The sequence below is a fragment of the Erythrolamprus reginae genome, chromosome 5, assembly GCF_031021105.1.
Source record: "Erythrolamprus reginae isolate rEryReg1 chromosome 5, rEryReg1.hap1, whole genome shotgun sequence".
In the NCBI taxonomy this organism is placed as follows: domain Eukaryota; kingdom Metazoa; phylum Chordata; class Lepidosauria; order Squamata; family Dipsadidae; genus Erythrolamprus; species Erythrolamprus reginae.
Window position 1 is genome coordinate 78479231 of NC_091954.1, and position 16654 is coordinate 78495884.

Consider the following 16654-nt stretch of genomic DNA (forward strand, 5'->3'; position numbering starts at 1 on the left):
GGGGCGGCATACAAATCCAATCAATCAATCAATGAATTAATGGAGTGGAAGCATGACTTTTGGAATTGCAGCTTTAGAAATCAAAAGGTAAAGCCACCATAGTACTCAGAGAAGGGCGGCATATAAATCCAATTAATCAATCCATTAGAAGGCATTTTGAAAGCACCAATTTGATGCGGTTTAAGCCTGCATCATTACTGTTTTGGTTCATTAATTGTGGGTAGGAATATTTGAAGAAGAATCTGAAGGATCCTTTCTCTTTAATTATCTCAGTTGGATCAATGGTTTTTGAAATGCTGACTCAATGGGGGACAAAAAAAATGGATCTAAAGATTAATGAATGAGACCTTATGATGCAAAACAAACTTGTATGTAATGAAACCACATACATGGTTGTGATTTTTATGAGGAATAAAAAAGAATCTTCTGATTTATTTTATCACAAACGTATAAAATATAAATAAATCCAAGATTGGTCTTCACTTCTAGTATCAAATAAAAAAATCACCTAATTCCAAGAAGGACCAGTAAGCAAAGTGTTTCTCAAGCTACTTTGCTGCTTTTGAAGAACACAACTGTGTCCATATTAAAAGGGACAAGGGAAAAATATACACCTCTTTAAAGAAATATTTGATAAATTATAAAGAAACTACCAAAAGAAACTATGTGGTTCTGCTTCTAAAGAAATATTTTGGAATTGTTATCATTTGTAGTCAAGCATTGTGCATTCCCTTTATTTCCAGCTGTTATAATGTGATCAACTTTACAAATAATTGCTGCACTAAATACAGCAATCTTTCTATTCTTAGTTATTTCTTCCAAAGTTTGGTTATTATTCAACTGTACATGGTTTAATCCAACTATTTCTATTTATGCATTTACATACATTTTTAATTGATTCTTATTAATAAGTTTGTATTCAAGAATTATATACAGTGTTCCCTCTGTTTTTCGCAGGTTCGAACTTCACGAATAGCCTATACCACGGTTTTTCAAAAAATATTAATTACAAAATACCTCGTTTATACCACGTTTTTCCCCGCCCGATGTCATTAATTTTTGCACATAAATAACAAAAAAATAATTATTGTTAATAAATAATTATGTTTATAAATATCAGGATCACTAAGTGTCTTATTCAATGGTGACTACCAGTAATAATAGTGAGTAAATGGTTGTTAAGGGAATGGGAAATGGTAATTTAGGGGTTTAAAGTCTTAAGGGATGGCTTGTGATACTGTCCATAGCCAAAAATGGTGTTATTTACTTCCGCATCTCTACTTCGCGGAAATTTGACTTTCGCGGGTGGTCTCGGAATGCATCCCCTGTGAAAATTGAAGGAACACTGTACTGTATATCTATTTGGAATTCACATATTTAACATTGACTTATCACTGGTCTACAGTAAAAATAAACCATTCTCTCTCTCTCTATTTGAAAAGAAATAACTATTAAAGCATTTTTAAATGTCATCTACTTTTAAACAACCCAACTTAATTGGATAACAAAAACATAAATGATACACATATGATATAAATAGAATAACCAAATATAATACTCAGAATGAATAGAAGCCCCCCCTCCACTTATTTGCTACAGGTGTTTTATATAACGAGTCATTTAAAGTCTTACCTCAAATGCCAAAACAACATTTGTCCTATCCTTCTGTTTGCCAGGGCTTTCTCTAATAGGAATCTGGAGAGGGCGCAATCGAGAAAAGCTTCATATTTCAGGACCTGCACAAGCTGCAGGAGATACTGAGCAAGTTCTTCATCACTAAAAATAGGTTAGGAATAAGTAAATAAATTCTGAATAAATGCATTCTAAATGTTATACTGCTTTTACATTGTCTTCTATAGAATGTTCTCAATTTGGAATATGATAAACTAAATTAAAATCAACAATAAAACAGTGTGTATGTATTCACTTATTGATTTGTAAGATATATTTAGGTATCTAAAACCAAAGGAATATAGCCAGCTTCTTCAAAATAAAGTGTTAAAAATAAGATAAAAATCCAAAACATAAATTAAGAACAAAACACAAGACTAAATATTTCAAAAATTAAGATGTGGTATCATCACATGTCAAAAAAGTGGCATTTTTATGTTCAATTTCCATAATGTCATGATTGTGAAAGCTGTTCATGTTTCAGAGGGCACGCTATTATAGAGTAGGCGGCCTGCTACAAAGAATGCTTGATGCTGGGTTCTCTTATACTACTGTACATGTCCTGATTGAGCAGTGTTGGCAAACCTTTTCGGCACAGAGTGCTGAAATGGGAGTGCGCAAGTGGAGGAGTGCCAGAAACTGGAAGAGCAGCTCCCTGATGCATATGCGTAGGACCGCTGGAAACTTAGCTTCCCGGCACACGCATATACGCCAGACAGGTGCGACTGGTTAGGTCCCGCAGAGTTGGCCTTCTCTGGGTCCCGTCGACTAAACAATGTCGTTTGGCGGGAACCAGGGAAAGAGCCTTCTCTGTCGTGGCTCCGACCCTCTGGAACCAGCTCCCCCCAGAGATCAGGATTGCCCCCACCCTCCTTGCCTTTCGTAAACATCTTAAAACCCACCTCTGCCATCAGGCATGGGGGAATTGAAACATCTCCCCCTTGCCCATGTAGTTTTTTTGTGTATGATTCAATTGTGTGTTGTTTTTTTATATATTGGGGTGTCTTTTTGGACTTTTTAATCTAAAACTGTAATCTAGATTTTTAAATATTAGATTTGTTACTATGTACTGTTCTTCACCATTGCTGTGAGCCGCCCCGAGTCTGCGGAGAGGGGCGGCATATAAATCCAATAAATCTAATCTAATCTAATCTAATCTAATCTAATCTAACCTTCCTGTTCCCAGCACTCCCATGCACGCAAAGACCAATTGGCGCACTAGAACCCAGAAAAGGAATGGGTGATGGCTGGCATGCTGGAAGAAATGGTTCTGCATGCCACTTCCACATGTGTGCCATAGATTCGCTATCCTCAGCAAGGACTGCATAATTGTATAGGTAGAATAGATAGAAAATACAGCAGGAGGACAATCTTTAAAATATATGAAAGGAATTGTAAAAGGTCAGGCTGAAGCAACTCAATACAACTCCTTCCCAAATTCCATTTTGAAAATCTGAGTGGCATGCGCAGGACCTCCCAGTCCAAGAATAAAACCAATACATAAGATTAATCTGCATATATATAACCTGAATCGTTCCTTAGCTGGTTGCCATCTCCTTACCGAGCAGCTGATGCAAATTCAAGGAGATAGCAACAGCACTTAGACTTATAAACTGCTTCACAGTGCATTAGAGCCCTCTCTAAGTAATATGGTAATATGCTGCAAATCATTAACAAGTTCAACCAATTTCTGTCCCATGCTCTGGTCTGATACCATTAAAAAAGTTAATCTGTCTCATCCCAAGGTTTTCTGTAGGTGAAACCTAATCATTTTAACAACCTTACCATGAAATGGCAAGTTGGAGACTTGCTGATCATTTTCTGAGATGTTCAGACCAAAGGATTGCTTTTTGAGAAAGAGATACACTATCCCCTCCTTCAAGACAGGCAACAAACTCCTTTCATGCCTTTCTGCCCAGTCTTGATACATGTATCATCACAAGGAGAAAGTTATAATTTACAGGTGGCTGGATTCATCTCTGAAAGATATTGTCAACTTCCTCAGATGTCATAGCTATCTACATCTTTACCTCTTTAATATTACCGTGTTTCCCCAAAAATAAGACGCTGTCTTATATTAATTTTTGCTCCAAAAGTTGTGCTATGTCTTACTTTCGGGGGGGGGGGGGGGGTTGCCTTATATTTCTCAAATAAGACAAATTTACAGGCAGAAAAGCTGACACCCACAAAGAAAATGTACGGTACGGTACACTGATTACGGTACGGTACTTGTCAGTATGGTACCCCCACACACAAACGACGGCACTTATATGGTACAACAGTATACTCCCACTATTGCAGCTTCCGGCCACCAGAGGAACTACAGTCTACGCACTGTAGTGGAGACTGTAATGGCGGTGAGACAGCAGCAGACTGTGTCTGCTGTACTGGACAGTACAAAGCGATGGAAGGGGCCAGCAGGGGACGCCACATTATTACGGTACCGCTATGAACAGCTTTGAATGATACAGTATGTTTTTCCACCGTACCGTATGTAAACTTGACTACAACTTATTTTCGGGGGGTGCCTTATATTAGCAAATTCTGCAAAACCTCTGACATGCCTTACTTTCGGGGTACGTCTTATTTTCGGGGAGACAGGGTAGTTACATGAATTTTGTCTTAAAGATCAATGGGAAAGTTCAAAGATTCCACCTTCCAATTTTCTTGCTGATTACAGCTAAGAAAATAATGCATCTATTTACAAGTAATTTCAAAGGGAAATTAGAAATAAAGATCATATCAATGGAAAAAATATTTTGTCCATTCATATATACAAATAATTACTATATGTACTAAAGCAAAAAAATCCCTAAATTCAGTCATCCAGTCGTGGCTGCCAACATTCTCCTGAAGACACCTTCTAGAGCAAGGATCTCCAACCTTGGCAACTTTAAGCCTGGAGGACTTCAACTCCTCTAGGTTTAAGGTTGCCAAGGTTGGAGACCCATTTTAGAGCACAATAACGATGTGACTAGTACAATATATAATGCCACAACATTAGAGAAGGTGCTGGTGACTATGGCATTTCCGCCCTCAGATTCTAGCACTTATTACTTTCGTCAATTGAAATTATGTTAACATTTTTTTATGTTTTATATATAGCTTAGCAAGGAAGATGCCAACAAAAATGGACATTAACATGCTGAATGCAAATACTCTCCTAAAATATATATACCCATGCAAAATAGAAAATAAAATGAAATAATTTACAATATGCCAAATGCTCAGTAGAAACAATCCTCTGGAATTGCTATACAGTATACTATATCAAACTTAAGACATGTTTTACAGGAAACTTTACCACCCTGTTTACATTTTAAGGACGTCAAAATATTCTGTTAACAATTTAGCCTTGGAAATAAATAAGAATTGCTATTAATCATATACAGCACTGTACATAAAAGTCAAGGCCACAAAATCCAACAACACTGCACTGATAATAGTTAAGATTTTTCTGAAAAATATTTCACTGAATGCATAAATCTAGGCTTTAACCAAAATCAAACCAATAAACAGATTCTTGGAAAACCTATTATATAAACACACATACCAAATCTCTTGCACATCTGCTCAAGTGCAAACTCCTGTACGTTTCACATGAGATAATCCTAAATTTGCAAAGATTCACTTCCATAGGACGTTAGTTGGGATGCTTTTTAAATTGGCATTTTCAAAACATCTGTGCCTTTCCAACGCTATAACATTTGCCCCAGAGAGAAAAGGGAGAATTGTCCTCTCCTGACTAGACATCACTTCCCAAAGGAGGACCACCCAGCCTGATCTTACTGATACCATCAGTAAACTGGGATTTTAGCTGGCCCACAGCTGGAATTGTTTCCTGAGTTGGAGAATTTATTTCACTCGGGGTAAAAGTCACAGGATTTTCTTGTTGAGATCCAACTTGTGAACCAATTACTAGGATAAAGTTACCATACACTACGTACCTCATTTGTCGTAAACAGGCCACAGCATATTCTCTTACATATTGATCAGGATAATTGAAATCTAGTAATTCTAATGCTTCCCGGGGAGGCAGTTTTGACCATATCTGAAGAAGAGCCTGAAGCTGTTCAGAAAAGAAAAATAATATATGCAGAATTCAATAACTAAAATATTTATGAGCAGAATTCATAAATGGAGTTGGACTACTGGACCCAACTTTCTGTATCTTAGCAATCGAATGACTTTGGACAGAGAGGGAGAAAAGAAATTGGCTCAACCTACTTCACAGGGTTTTTTGGGGGTGGGATAAAATGAAGGGCAATCTCATTTGAGTTGCCTTGCATTTTGGAGGAAAGGCAGAATATAAATCTAAAAGTTAATAAATAAATATTGTCCTCTCACATATACAAAGGGAAACATGTTTAACAGAGATGTAAAACATAGCCGGGGTGCTGCAGCAGGTAGAGTGCTGTGCTGCAGGCCACTGAAGCTAAAACAGAGCTGAAACATCCCGGCTCTGTTTTAGCCACTGAAGCTAAAACAGAGCCGGGGTGGCGCAGCAGGTAGAGTGCTGTACTGCAGGCCACTGAAGCTGACTGTAGATCTGAAGGTCAGCGGTTCAAATCTCATCACCGGCTCAAGGTTGACTCAGCCTTCCATCTTTCCGAGGTGGGTAAAATGAGGACCCGGATTGTGGGGGCAATAATGCTGGCTCTGTTAAAAAGTGCTATTGCTATCATGTTGTAAGTCGCCCTGAGTCTAAGGAGAAGGGCGGCATAAAAATTGAATAAATAAATAAATAAATAAAAATAATATAGTGGGAAACACCACTTAAGACTCCATTCCTCAGTTCAAACTAACAAGGGGGAGAATGGTAGCACAAATTCTTTAATATTCCTATTTCTAGCGGAGAAAATGTCAATAATTTCATTTGTTTCTTTTCCTTCAAGTGATGTAAAAGGGGTAGATTTGAAAGCTCTTTATTATTCCTCTACCCGTGACAGACTAAAGAGTATGGCAGAGGGCAGAAAAATCAGGGTGATTTGCAGAGTAAAATACTATAAGAAAAACAAAAGGGTAGAGTCGTTCATATAAATCAAATGAAATTCAAATGAGATATTAGATAAGACATTCAGGATACATAAAAGGATGAGTTAAAAAAGAGGTAACAGTTAAAATGTGTACAATCTCCTTAATCTCAGGACTCAAATTAGCTCAGTTCTTTTTATTTGCAAATTCTAGAAACAGGGACAAATGCTATTTGGCAATTAATTTAACAAAGGACTAGTTAGTTTTGTATAAGAAATAATCCCATATTACCAATCTGCAATCTATTGTATCTTATTTGATTCCCTACCTATGTAACTGAATGCTAAAGCAGTTGATGACGCTTAAATATGGGAATATGAATTTAAAAAACCAGATTAAATGCTAATATTAAAATTAGCTGCCCCACTGGAAAAGTGCAAATGACACTATCCTTTGAGCAGTATTGTGGTCCTGAATTTACACTTGAACTCAATATGCTGAGCACCGAAGAGCTCTAACTTGATTCCTTCCTTGTAAGAAACATGGAATTTAATACAGTGTATATATGGCTTCATCTCTGCAATATCAGATAACAGAATCCAAGCATTCAAAAATGTGTGCAACATATGGAATATTGTTCTGTTGCCACTAGAATTATGACTGCTTAAAAAAAAACCCCTCAAAATTAGAGGCAGAGGTTATTGAACTAGAAAAAGTTAAGTGATATGACCCTTAGAGGAAACGAGAGCTCAATGACCTGAGAAGGAGCCAAGAAGATTCCAAAAATACAGCCAATTCTTGTTTACATTCTTTCTCTGAGCTTGAATAAGGAGGGAAATGCTGACCAGCTAGATCAACATCCCAGGTGGGTATTGGCTGATCTAAGAGTGTTGGTCAGAGGCCAACAAGGGGACTTATCACATCTGGGCTCAAAGCTTTCCTTTCTTAAACCAAAACCCGAAACAACAATACTTCTGCAGGACAATCAATTATATTGATTCAGAGCAAAAGTACCCACAAAAAAAAGTAACGTTCTATTATAAATGGGAAAATTACAGAAATAAGGAATATTTCTCCTTATTTCATAAATTAATGAACTATGCCACTTTCAGCTATCTTTTTACCATCTTCTAGCTATATTTTAATAAAATTTAAAACATTTTTGAATGTAATAAAGTTCATGCAATATACAACTTTGCTCTTATAAAATATTAACAGACAACTAGTATTCTCTATGGCATTACCTTGTACAAAAGTTCAAAAGGTTTTAAATTATAAATAACATCAGAGCAATAATATTTTAAATAGATTTTCTGCACCACTGAAAAACCTGAAAGGCCAGTTTTTTGATAAACTATCATGGAGAGAATATATCTATACAGTCACTAGGAGTTGAAAACAACTTGATGGCATATCAATCAATCAATCAGATTTCTGCAGCTGCTCCACAGAACAGTATCTAAAAATCCTACTATGAACACTGGGGTAAATGCTATTCAAGTACTAAGAGGGCTAAATAAATTAAAAGTTAGAAAATACTATGGAGCCCAAAAGAAAATACAAAAAGGAACACAATGCCACTATCATAATATCCAGATCTGACTACTGTTTTTCTACTGTATTTCCTTGCACACGATGAAATATAAATGAACTACATTTAGGAATTGCTCTGATGTTTCTACATTTTATTCTGCTACAATTACTCAAAATGGATTTGGAAGAGGAAACACTACCCATGTTTGTATAACAATAATGATGTTCCTTCCCCCTCTCACCCACCAAATACCTGATTTTAAAAGAATGCAAAAACTGCAGTAGAGAAAATTGACAGAATTTACAAATGAAACAATACTGATAAAGCAGCTTGCAATAATAATTTTTGAATAGAATTGATGAAAATGAAATTAGAACATTTTTCTCTGTAAAGCTAAGAACTGTTCCTTTTTATCCAAAATATAAATGCATTATTTAGTAAGCATAACTAGGTAATTTACAGAAAGTAATTGGGATTGCTTGTTTGTCACCTTGTTTACCACTAAAAATATGCTGATCCCATTGAAATTCAGAAATAGGGCTAATGGTTTGTGTACTACTGCTATGTATTCTTATAATAACACATTTCTGTAAGAATGCTTGGTAGGTGCAAAAATACAACCTTGTTTAAAAAAATAAGTAATATTTCCCAAAACTAACAAGTTTTCCAAAACAAAATATAGATTTAGTTGAACATGATCTCAAATGGTAGACTAATATAGAAACAGTAGTAGGTAAAATAAAGAATCAAGATGATACCCTTAGTAGAGATACAATGATGCCTCTACCTAAGAACACCTCTATTTAAGAACTTTTCTAGATAAGAACTTCAAGATTTTTTTGCCTATTCTTAAGAACTATTTTCTACTTAAGAATCCGAGCCTGGAAAAATTTCCCAGGAAATTTGAGAGCGGCACGAAGGCCCGGCCAGTTTCCTGCCATTCCCCCTTTAATTCCGGCCATCTCGGGCTTTTCTGGGCTGCCAGAGGAGCCTTTCAGTGGTGCTTAAGGAGGCTTTGGCAGCCCAGAGCGAACAGAGTGTTTCCCTTTCTCTGGGGGCTTGGAGAGGGAATAAACCACTACTTCGCTGTGGTGTCTCCCTTGTGCTGTCTCCCATACACCCGGCGTGAGGTTGCCTCCCAGAGTGTCTGGGCGCGGAAAGGCAAAAGGGAGTGCTTTGCCCCGGCCAGATCAACTTGGCTTCAGCCAAACCAAAAAGTCACCATAGTGAAGGAAAGGTGCCGGCTACAAAGTGAGTGAGCAAGAGGAGAGGGGAGCCCTTCAGCATGGGAAGGAAGAGGAAGCAGGTAGCAGCAGCAGCCGCCTTTCGGTCAAAGGAGCGGGAGGTTTCCCCCGTCTCACCTGCCTGTGTTTCTCTCTCTGGCGCAGTGTATGAGAGGCAGCCTTGTGCTGGGTGTATGGGAGGCATGTGCTCCTCCTTGCCGCCTCAGAGTCCCTCTTTTTTTTTTTTAAAGTCTTAAGAGTTTTGGATTTTTAAAAATTCCCCTCACCTCACCTACTTCCTTCAGCACCGACTGTCCTCCTCCTCTTCTTCCTCCTCCTCCCACCCAAATTCCGAGCTTTTATTTCTTTCTTAATGGGTTTGCATGCATTATTTGCTTTTACATTGATTTCTAAGGGAAAAATTGCTTCTACTTACAAACTTTTCTACTTAAGAACCTGGTCACGGAACAAATTAAGTTCTTAAGTAGAGGTACCACTGTATTGACAATTGTTCCTCTTTGAATTTTGAAAGCATAGAATGAATAGCAATTAATTGTTTTATTTATATTTCATATTTCTAAACCACTCATCTTCCCCAAAGAGGGACTCTGGTGTTAATTTTGGAAAATTTGTCATTCAATGACTGACTGCCGTGATAGCCACAGCAAACCACAATCCCTATCTACCAGAAGATGATTAAGGTTCCCAGGGTAGAATCTACCTTGCCAGAAAACTTTTGTAGGCTCAAGGCCTGGATGTAAATAAGTAAGATGATAAGAGTTAGGTCTTTACTTTGTACGATGTCAGCTTTATAAAAAAATAATAATTGACATGTCTACATTTTTCCAATTAACAATATCCTGTTTAAATTAGAACCTGCCACATTCCTGCACAAAATTACTTGCTTTGTCCTTGTTATTATTATTATTGCTTTACTATCAAAGGTCTTCAAACTTGGCAACTTTAGGACTTGTGGACTTCAATTCCCAGAATTGATCAGCTATGCATATCTGGCCAGAGAATTCTGGGAGTTGAAGTCCATAAGACTTAAAGTTGCCAAGTTTGAAGATCTCAGCTCTACATAGTTTACTATATGTCTTACTTGGGCAACATCTTCAAGCTTGTTCCATTTCACAGATAGCAAGAGTTTTGGCAGAGATTGTGGAAAATTTTCACGACAGTCAAATCGTAATGTCCAAATGAGATCCATTTCATTTTCGCACAGCTGAGATAAGGGTTCCCTTTCCATGATCTCCTTTAGTTCAATGTAGAATTTTTTGCCACCACGACCCTAGAAGATTACATGTTGATAATGTTCAAGCAAACATTCTGTAAATTTTACATATGCATCAAAACAAGCCTTTCTGTTCTAGTACTGCGCAAATGCCATAAAGCCGTAACAGATATTTCCCTTGTTTTAGTGTAAAACTATAAATGTTTATCAAATCATACTTATTTTACAAGTTTTATATACATCACAAGTACCAATATTGTCATTCATGAAATATACACTTCTCAATGAAGACCACTAAGGGGCAGTATTGTTATTTTACTATTTCATTTGGATAATATTTCTGCTGAAGTGAATTCGAATTTAAAATTCAAATGGATAAAAACAAACGTTTGTATTGTTTAAAGGTAAATGTATGGATTAGAGGAGAGTGAAAAATACCATAGAACCTTTGACATTTATGTTTGAACACTGTTTTAAAAATTGAAAAAATTTAGAAATCATTTTTCCACCATACAACATTCAAACATACAATATAAACAATAAATCTAGAAAAGAGGTGGGGAAACCTCTACTAAAATATATATAAACATTAGTTTCTAACTTGCCTTTTATCATATTTAGACTAATGTACAAACATTTATAGTGATCTCATTTTTGTGTGTGGGTATCTTTGAATTTAGTGCTTTAGTTAGTCCCCCCCCCCCCCCCCTAACTGTACTTTATATCAATATTTCTCAGCCTTGGCAACTATTCCCCAGCCACCATGGCTATTTATCGATATTTATTCTTGCTTTGCTGTATTTTGCCATTACTGTATATTCTCAAGTTTAAGTTCCCACTCTGATATTTTTGGTAATTTATATCCTTTCCAATGCTGTGCTAAATTTATTCTGCCCTGAACCTGTAATACATTACTTTGGAATTATGCCTAGTACATTGTCTTCTCTTGAGCTGTTGTGGCTTATCCAATGTGGTAAAAAGAAATGCAGAAGCATCCACGTAGGCTCTTATTTACCACAATTTGCCATGTTGTCTTGTATCCAAGCTATATTTATTTAAATAAACCAACTTCAGAATGTGATATCCAAACTGCAGCCAATTCCAGCTCCTGGCTCAACTGACTTAGAAAGTTAAGGGTAATAAAAAGCTAAATAAAAATGTAAGGGTATTAAAAATAAGAGGGGAAGAAAAGAATAAGGAATTTAAATGTGCCTGCAAGGGCAATGATTCATTCATATATCATGAAACTCGAGTGCGGTAGTATGTTCAAACTTGATTGATTTAAAACCATTTCTAAAGACTGTTGTCTAGTAATGAATTTTGTTAATCCAAAAAGCTGTATCAATCGAAACATAGTGCTTTCAGAACAGTTACTATAGAATAAATATTTATGGTAAGTCACAACATTCTACTGAGATAATAAATGTTGGTTATCTTGCACTATTAAAAGCTTAAATAATTCCAAATAGTAAACATATAGCAAAGTGTGATGAACCAATTCATATTTACATGAATTAATCTACTCTCCTTTTCAATATGTTCACAATTTCTGTTACACTTCACAATATTTAGTGGGCTGCTAATGAGCAGGGTTTTTATGCATTTTTCTAGAAATATAATTTTGAAAGAATGTCACGATTTAACTAAATAATTTCTGAATATTAGCATTTAGCACATGGTAAAAGCTAATACATAAAATAAATATATTCTGTTTTAAATGGGAAAGCATATATGGGAAAATATATTCTGTTTTAAATTGCAATTATTTCATCTTTGATTTTATTTATTTATTTATTTATTATTTAGATTTGTATGCCGCTCCTCTCCGAAGACTTGATACTTACTGGCATGCCAGAACAATCACTGTTCCTTGCAATCTCAGCTGCTTTTTCAAGTATCTGCAGAAAATTTAATTTATGTTAAGAAATTAAAGTTCAAATTTAAAATTTACTGTTCCCCCTCCCCACACACTCTAACAAGGCCAGACAATATTAGAATTAAATATGAACTGGTTTCTGTGCAGCCTGATAAATGTCATGTGCATGCAAGGGAATGAATGAACGAATTTAAAAATAAATAAATGTAATTTACATTGTTCTTCCTTTCCTTGTTCAGATACAAAATATGCTTCTTATACCATCATATCTTAACATGAATCAGGTTCCATTATTTCATTGTAAGAAAATTCACTGTAGCAACAACAAACACAACTCTGTAGCAAAATTTAAATACTAAACAATGAATGTAGACTTTAAATGAATGTAGACTTTAAATCACACATTTAAATCACCCCCCCCCCAATATTTTACCCTTAGACTGTCCACGGTTGACCTCTCCAGATTCCTAAGAGGTCAGTAAGGGATGTGCGTAAGTGACTCGAGTGCCTTCCGACCCCTGTCCTATTGTGTCTCCTATATCCCATATATCTTCTCTTCCAACCTTTTATCTTTTTATTTATTTATTTATTTTGTCCAATACACAATGAGGGTTTTAGTGGTATATATCTATATACACATAATAAAATACAAGATGAAGGTTATAGAGGAGATACTCATAGTAAAATATATCTAAGAAATAATAGAAAAGAAGGTATAGTAATAGAACATATCAATGAAAGAATAGAAGAATAGATATAGGAATAGAAGAAAAGTATAGGAGATATAGGAGAGCAATAGGTCAGGGGACGGAAGGCACTCTGGTGCACTTGTACTCGCCCCTTACTGACCTCTTAGGAATCTGGATAGGTCAACCGTAGATAATCTAAGGGTAAAGTGTTGGGCGTTTGGGGATGACACTATGGAGTCTGGTAATGAGTTTCACACTTCGACAACTCGGTTACTGAAGTCATATTTTTTACAGTCAAGTTTGGAGCGGTTAATATTAAGTTTAAATCTGTTGTGTGCTCTTGTGTTTTTGTGATTGAAGCGTAAGTAGTCGCCGACAGGCAGGACGTTGCAGCATATGATCTTGTGGGCAATACTTAGATCTTGTTTAAGGCGTCTTAGTTCTAAACTTTCTAGGCCTAGGATTGAAAGTCTAGTCTAGTAGGGTATTCTATTTCGAGTGGAGGAGAGAAGGGCTCTTCTGGTGAAGTATCTTTGGACATTTTCAAGGGTGTTAATGTCTGAGATACGATATGGGTTCTTCTATTCTCTCATTGGTTTATTTTATCCTATACTCTCTCTTCTATTCCTTCTCTAATTTTATTTCCTTGAAGGTGTCCTCTACTACCTTCATTGTGTATTATTGTGTATTAGACAAAATTAATTAAATAAAAATAAATAGAAAATTTGTAAACATGAGCTGTGGTGGCGCAGGGGTTAGAGTGCAGTACTACAGGCTACTTCTGCTGACTGCTTGCTGCCTGTAATTTGGCAGTTCAAATCTCACCAGGCTCAAGGTTGACCCATCCTTCCGAGCTGGGTAAAATGAGGACTCAGATTGTTGGGGTCAATATGCTGACTCTGTAAACCACTTAGAAAGTGTTGCAAAGCAGTGCAAAGCAGTATACAAGTCTAAGTGCTATTGCTTTTTAAGATTTATGCCAGCTGAAATGTTGCACTCACTTTTAGTTAAAGGAGAATGAAGTTTACATTGGGTTTGCCCCTTAGCCCCACTAACTCAATATGCAGGAATTTTTTTACCAAGATCTATCTGGAGATGCCACAGACTCAACCTGAGACTGAATGAAATGCAAGGGGCCAGGATTATGACAAAAAGAATTGTAATTTCAAATTCCTCATGGCTTCAAATTCTCAATTCATTTGTTTCAGTATTTCTACCAGTTGTTGATAGCAGAAAAAATAGAATGAAAATAGGCACCCAATTGGCCCAAATTCCACACTGTTCTCCAACCTAGAGCCTGCACAATACACCATCTTTTTCTTTTATGTATACTGAGAGCATATGCACCAAAGACAAATTCCTTATGTGTCCAATCACATTTGGCCAATAAAGAATTCTATTCTGTTCTATTCTATTTGTGATTATGCTCAGACGAAGCATCCTCTCAACTTCTCTGCCAGGCCACTAAGCTGGAAAGGTTGGGGACTTTTGTTTTATACAACCATTTATGCAACTTGTCAATTTGAAGATTTCAAGTTGTACTTATAGCATTATTTCATTTTTCAGCTGCTTCTATTGGCAATTTAAAATGTATGTTTTTATTCCCTCTACAGATGGGAGGAACAAAATAGATTGTCTATCTAAAAATACAGTAGATTCAAATGTTCTGCACATCATTTTAGATATTATCTGTAACAGTGGATTTAAATGACACCCCATCCCATCCATATTGAAACATATACTGTATATGGATTCTGTAGCTGCACAGTAGCATATCTGCAGATTAAGAGCTAAAGATTTCTGGTAGAAACTTCATACATGGAAAGAACGTCTATCCAACCTAAGTTTTGAAAACAATCTCATCGATTTAAAATGGAAGTGACTACTGAGTCCATATGGTTTCTGAGCTTGGTTGTTTTGTTGCGGGTATTTTGTTACCTGGTTAGGTAAAATCTCCAGTGCTAGAAGGGAGAAGAATTTGCTGTTTATATTAAGTGGCTTGTCAGATCAGAATAGATGAGGGTATTGTTTTCTTCTTGGTATTTCCTTGATTAGGCTGTTATTTACTGCTTGATTGCCTGGTGTTAATCCTTGTATTAATTTCTGTTTATTTGGCTATTGATTACTGGTGAGGTAATGTTCTGGTCCTTTTTAAAAAGCCTTTTTTATTGTCTATTGAATGGTGTATAAATGTTGTCTACGTGCTTGTTGATGGCTGATTTAAATGGCAAGCTTTCAGGAATTCCACAGTAGTTTTGGATTTAGGATGAAACTATGATTAAGTAGGTGTGCTTTGAAATTAAGGATTTTTATTGTATCTTCTGACTGCAAGTTGATGTTCATAGGTGCACTGTCCATCCTGTCTAGTGGCTGTTGCAAATTTGTATGTTGCAGATGACTCTTATCTTTTTTCTCTCCCTTGGGGTACTGGATCTTTTGTTTTTACTGAAGTTGTTGCAGAAGGATTTAGTTGGTTTGTGTGCTGGTGAGGGTGTGTGGTTGCAATAGCCTGTAGATTGATTATTTCTTAGATATTTTAATGTATGGTAGTATTATCCTTCTCATAGCTTGTGGTGGTTGTGCTGAAGTGAGTTGAACAGTAAGGCATTTTGATAAGGTTGTCCTTTTTGTTAGATGGTATTATTTCGCTGGTCTGTCTTCTTTTTCCGGTGCTCTGGATTGCTGTAGTGCTTTTGTGCCCATCTGGACAAGTTTTGCTCCTCTCAAGGGAGGATGGGTTGTTATTGTGGTAGAGGATCCCTAAATTAGTGTGGGTAGTTTCTCTCTTAATCCCCCCCCCTAAATTTGCCACAATTTCTTCTGTTAATGAGGTCACTCAAGATGGGGAGGGCATTGTTATTATCTTTCTTCATATGAATTTTATTTCTTTGAAGATGTTGTTGATTGCTTCATTTATTCTTTAGTTTTTTTCCTTTTTTATTATGACAAACCGGTTGTCCACATACCAGATCCATACTTTTGGTTGTATATATGGAGTGCTAAGGTTTCTAAATATTGCATTAGACTCTTTGCTATGAATCCTTGAAGTGGTGGTCCCATGATTGTTCCTGTGATTTGTTGATATATAATTTCAATTATACTAAAAGTAGGTAGTGAGCCAGAAATTGATGAGGTCTATAGTTCTGGGTATGTCAATCCTAGCATACTTGGTTGTTTTGGATATATTGTGTAGTATTGGTTCCATGCATTTTTTCCTCTGGTTCTGAATCTATGGATGTAAGGAGTACTGAGACATCGAATGAAGCCATCATCTTACCTTCTATATTAGGTCTTTAATTTTCTGGTGTCACTGTAGTGGGGAGTTGATAGAATATTTGCTCCCCTCTGTGAGATGTCCAAGCTTTTTTATGAGTTCTTTAACTATGTTGTAAGTTCCCTGGTAACAGTACAATTGGACAAAGAGGTATATTGGGCTTGTATATTTTTGGGCAC

At 36.3% G+C, this 16654-nt stretch overlaps 1 protein-coding gene across 5 annotated transcripts in view; it reads right to left on the minus strand.

Moving 5' to 3' along the window:
* PIK3CB (phosphatidylinositol-4,5-bisphosphate 3-kinase catalytic subunit beta) overlaps positions 1-16654 on the minus strand; it is an 87135-nt gene that overhangs the window by 20623 nt on the left and 49858 nt on the right. For all 5 annotated transcript variants that reach the window (XM_070753272.1, XM_070753275.1, XM_070753271.1 and 2 more), the window contains 4 exons: positions 12481-12534; positions 10505-10693; positions 5619-5740; positions 1633-1776 (listed from right to left, as the gene is read on the minus strand). In XM_070753272.1, coding sequence (XP_070609373.1) covers positions 1633-1776; positions 5619-5740; positions 10505-10693; positions 12481-12534 — 509 coding nt within the window. The remainder of the gene's footprint in view (positions 1-1632; positions 1777-5618; positions 5741-10504; positions 10694-12480; positions 12535-16654) is intronic.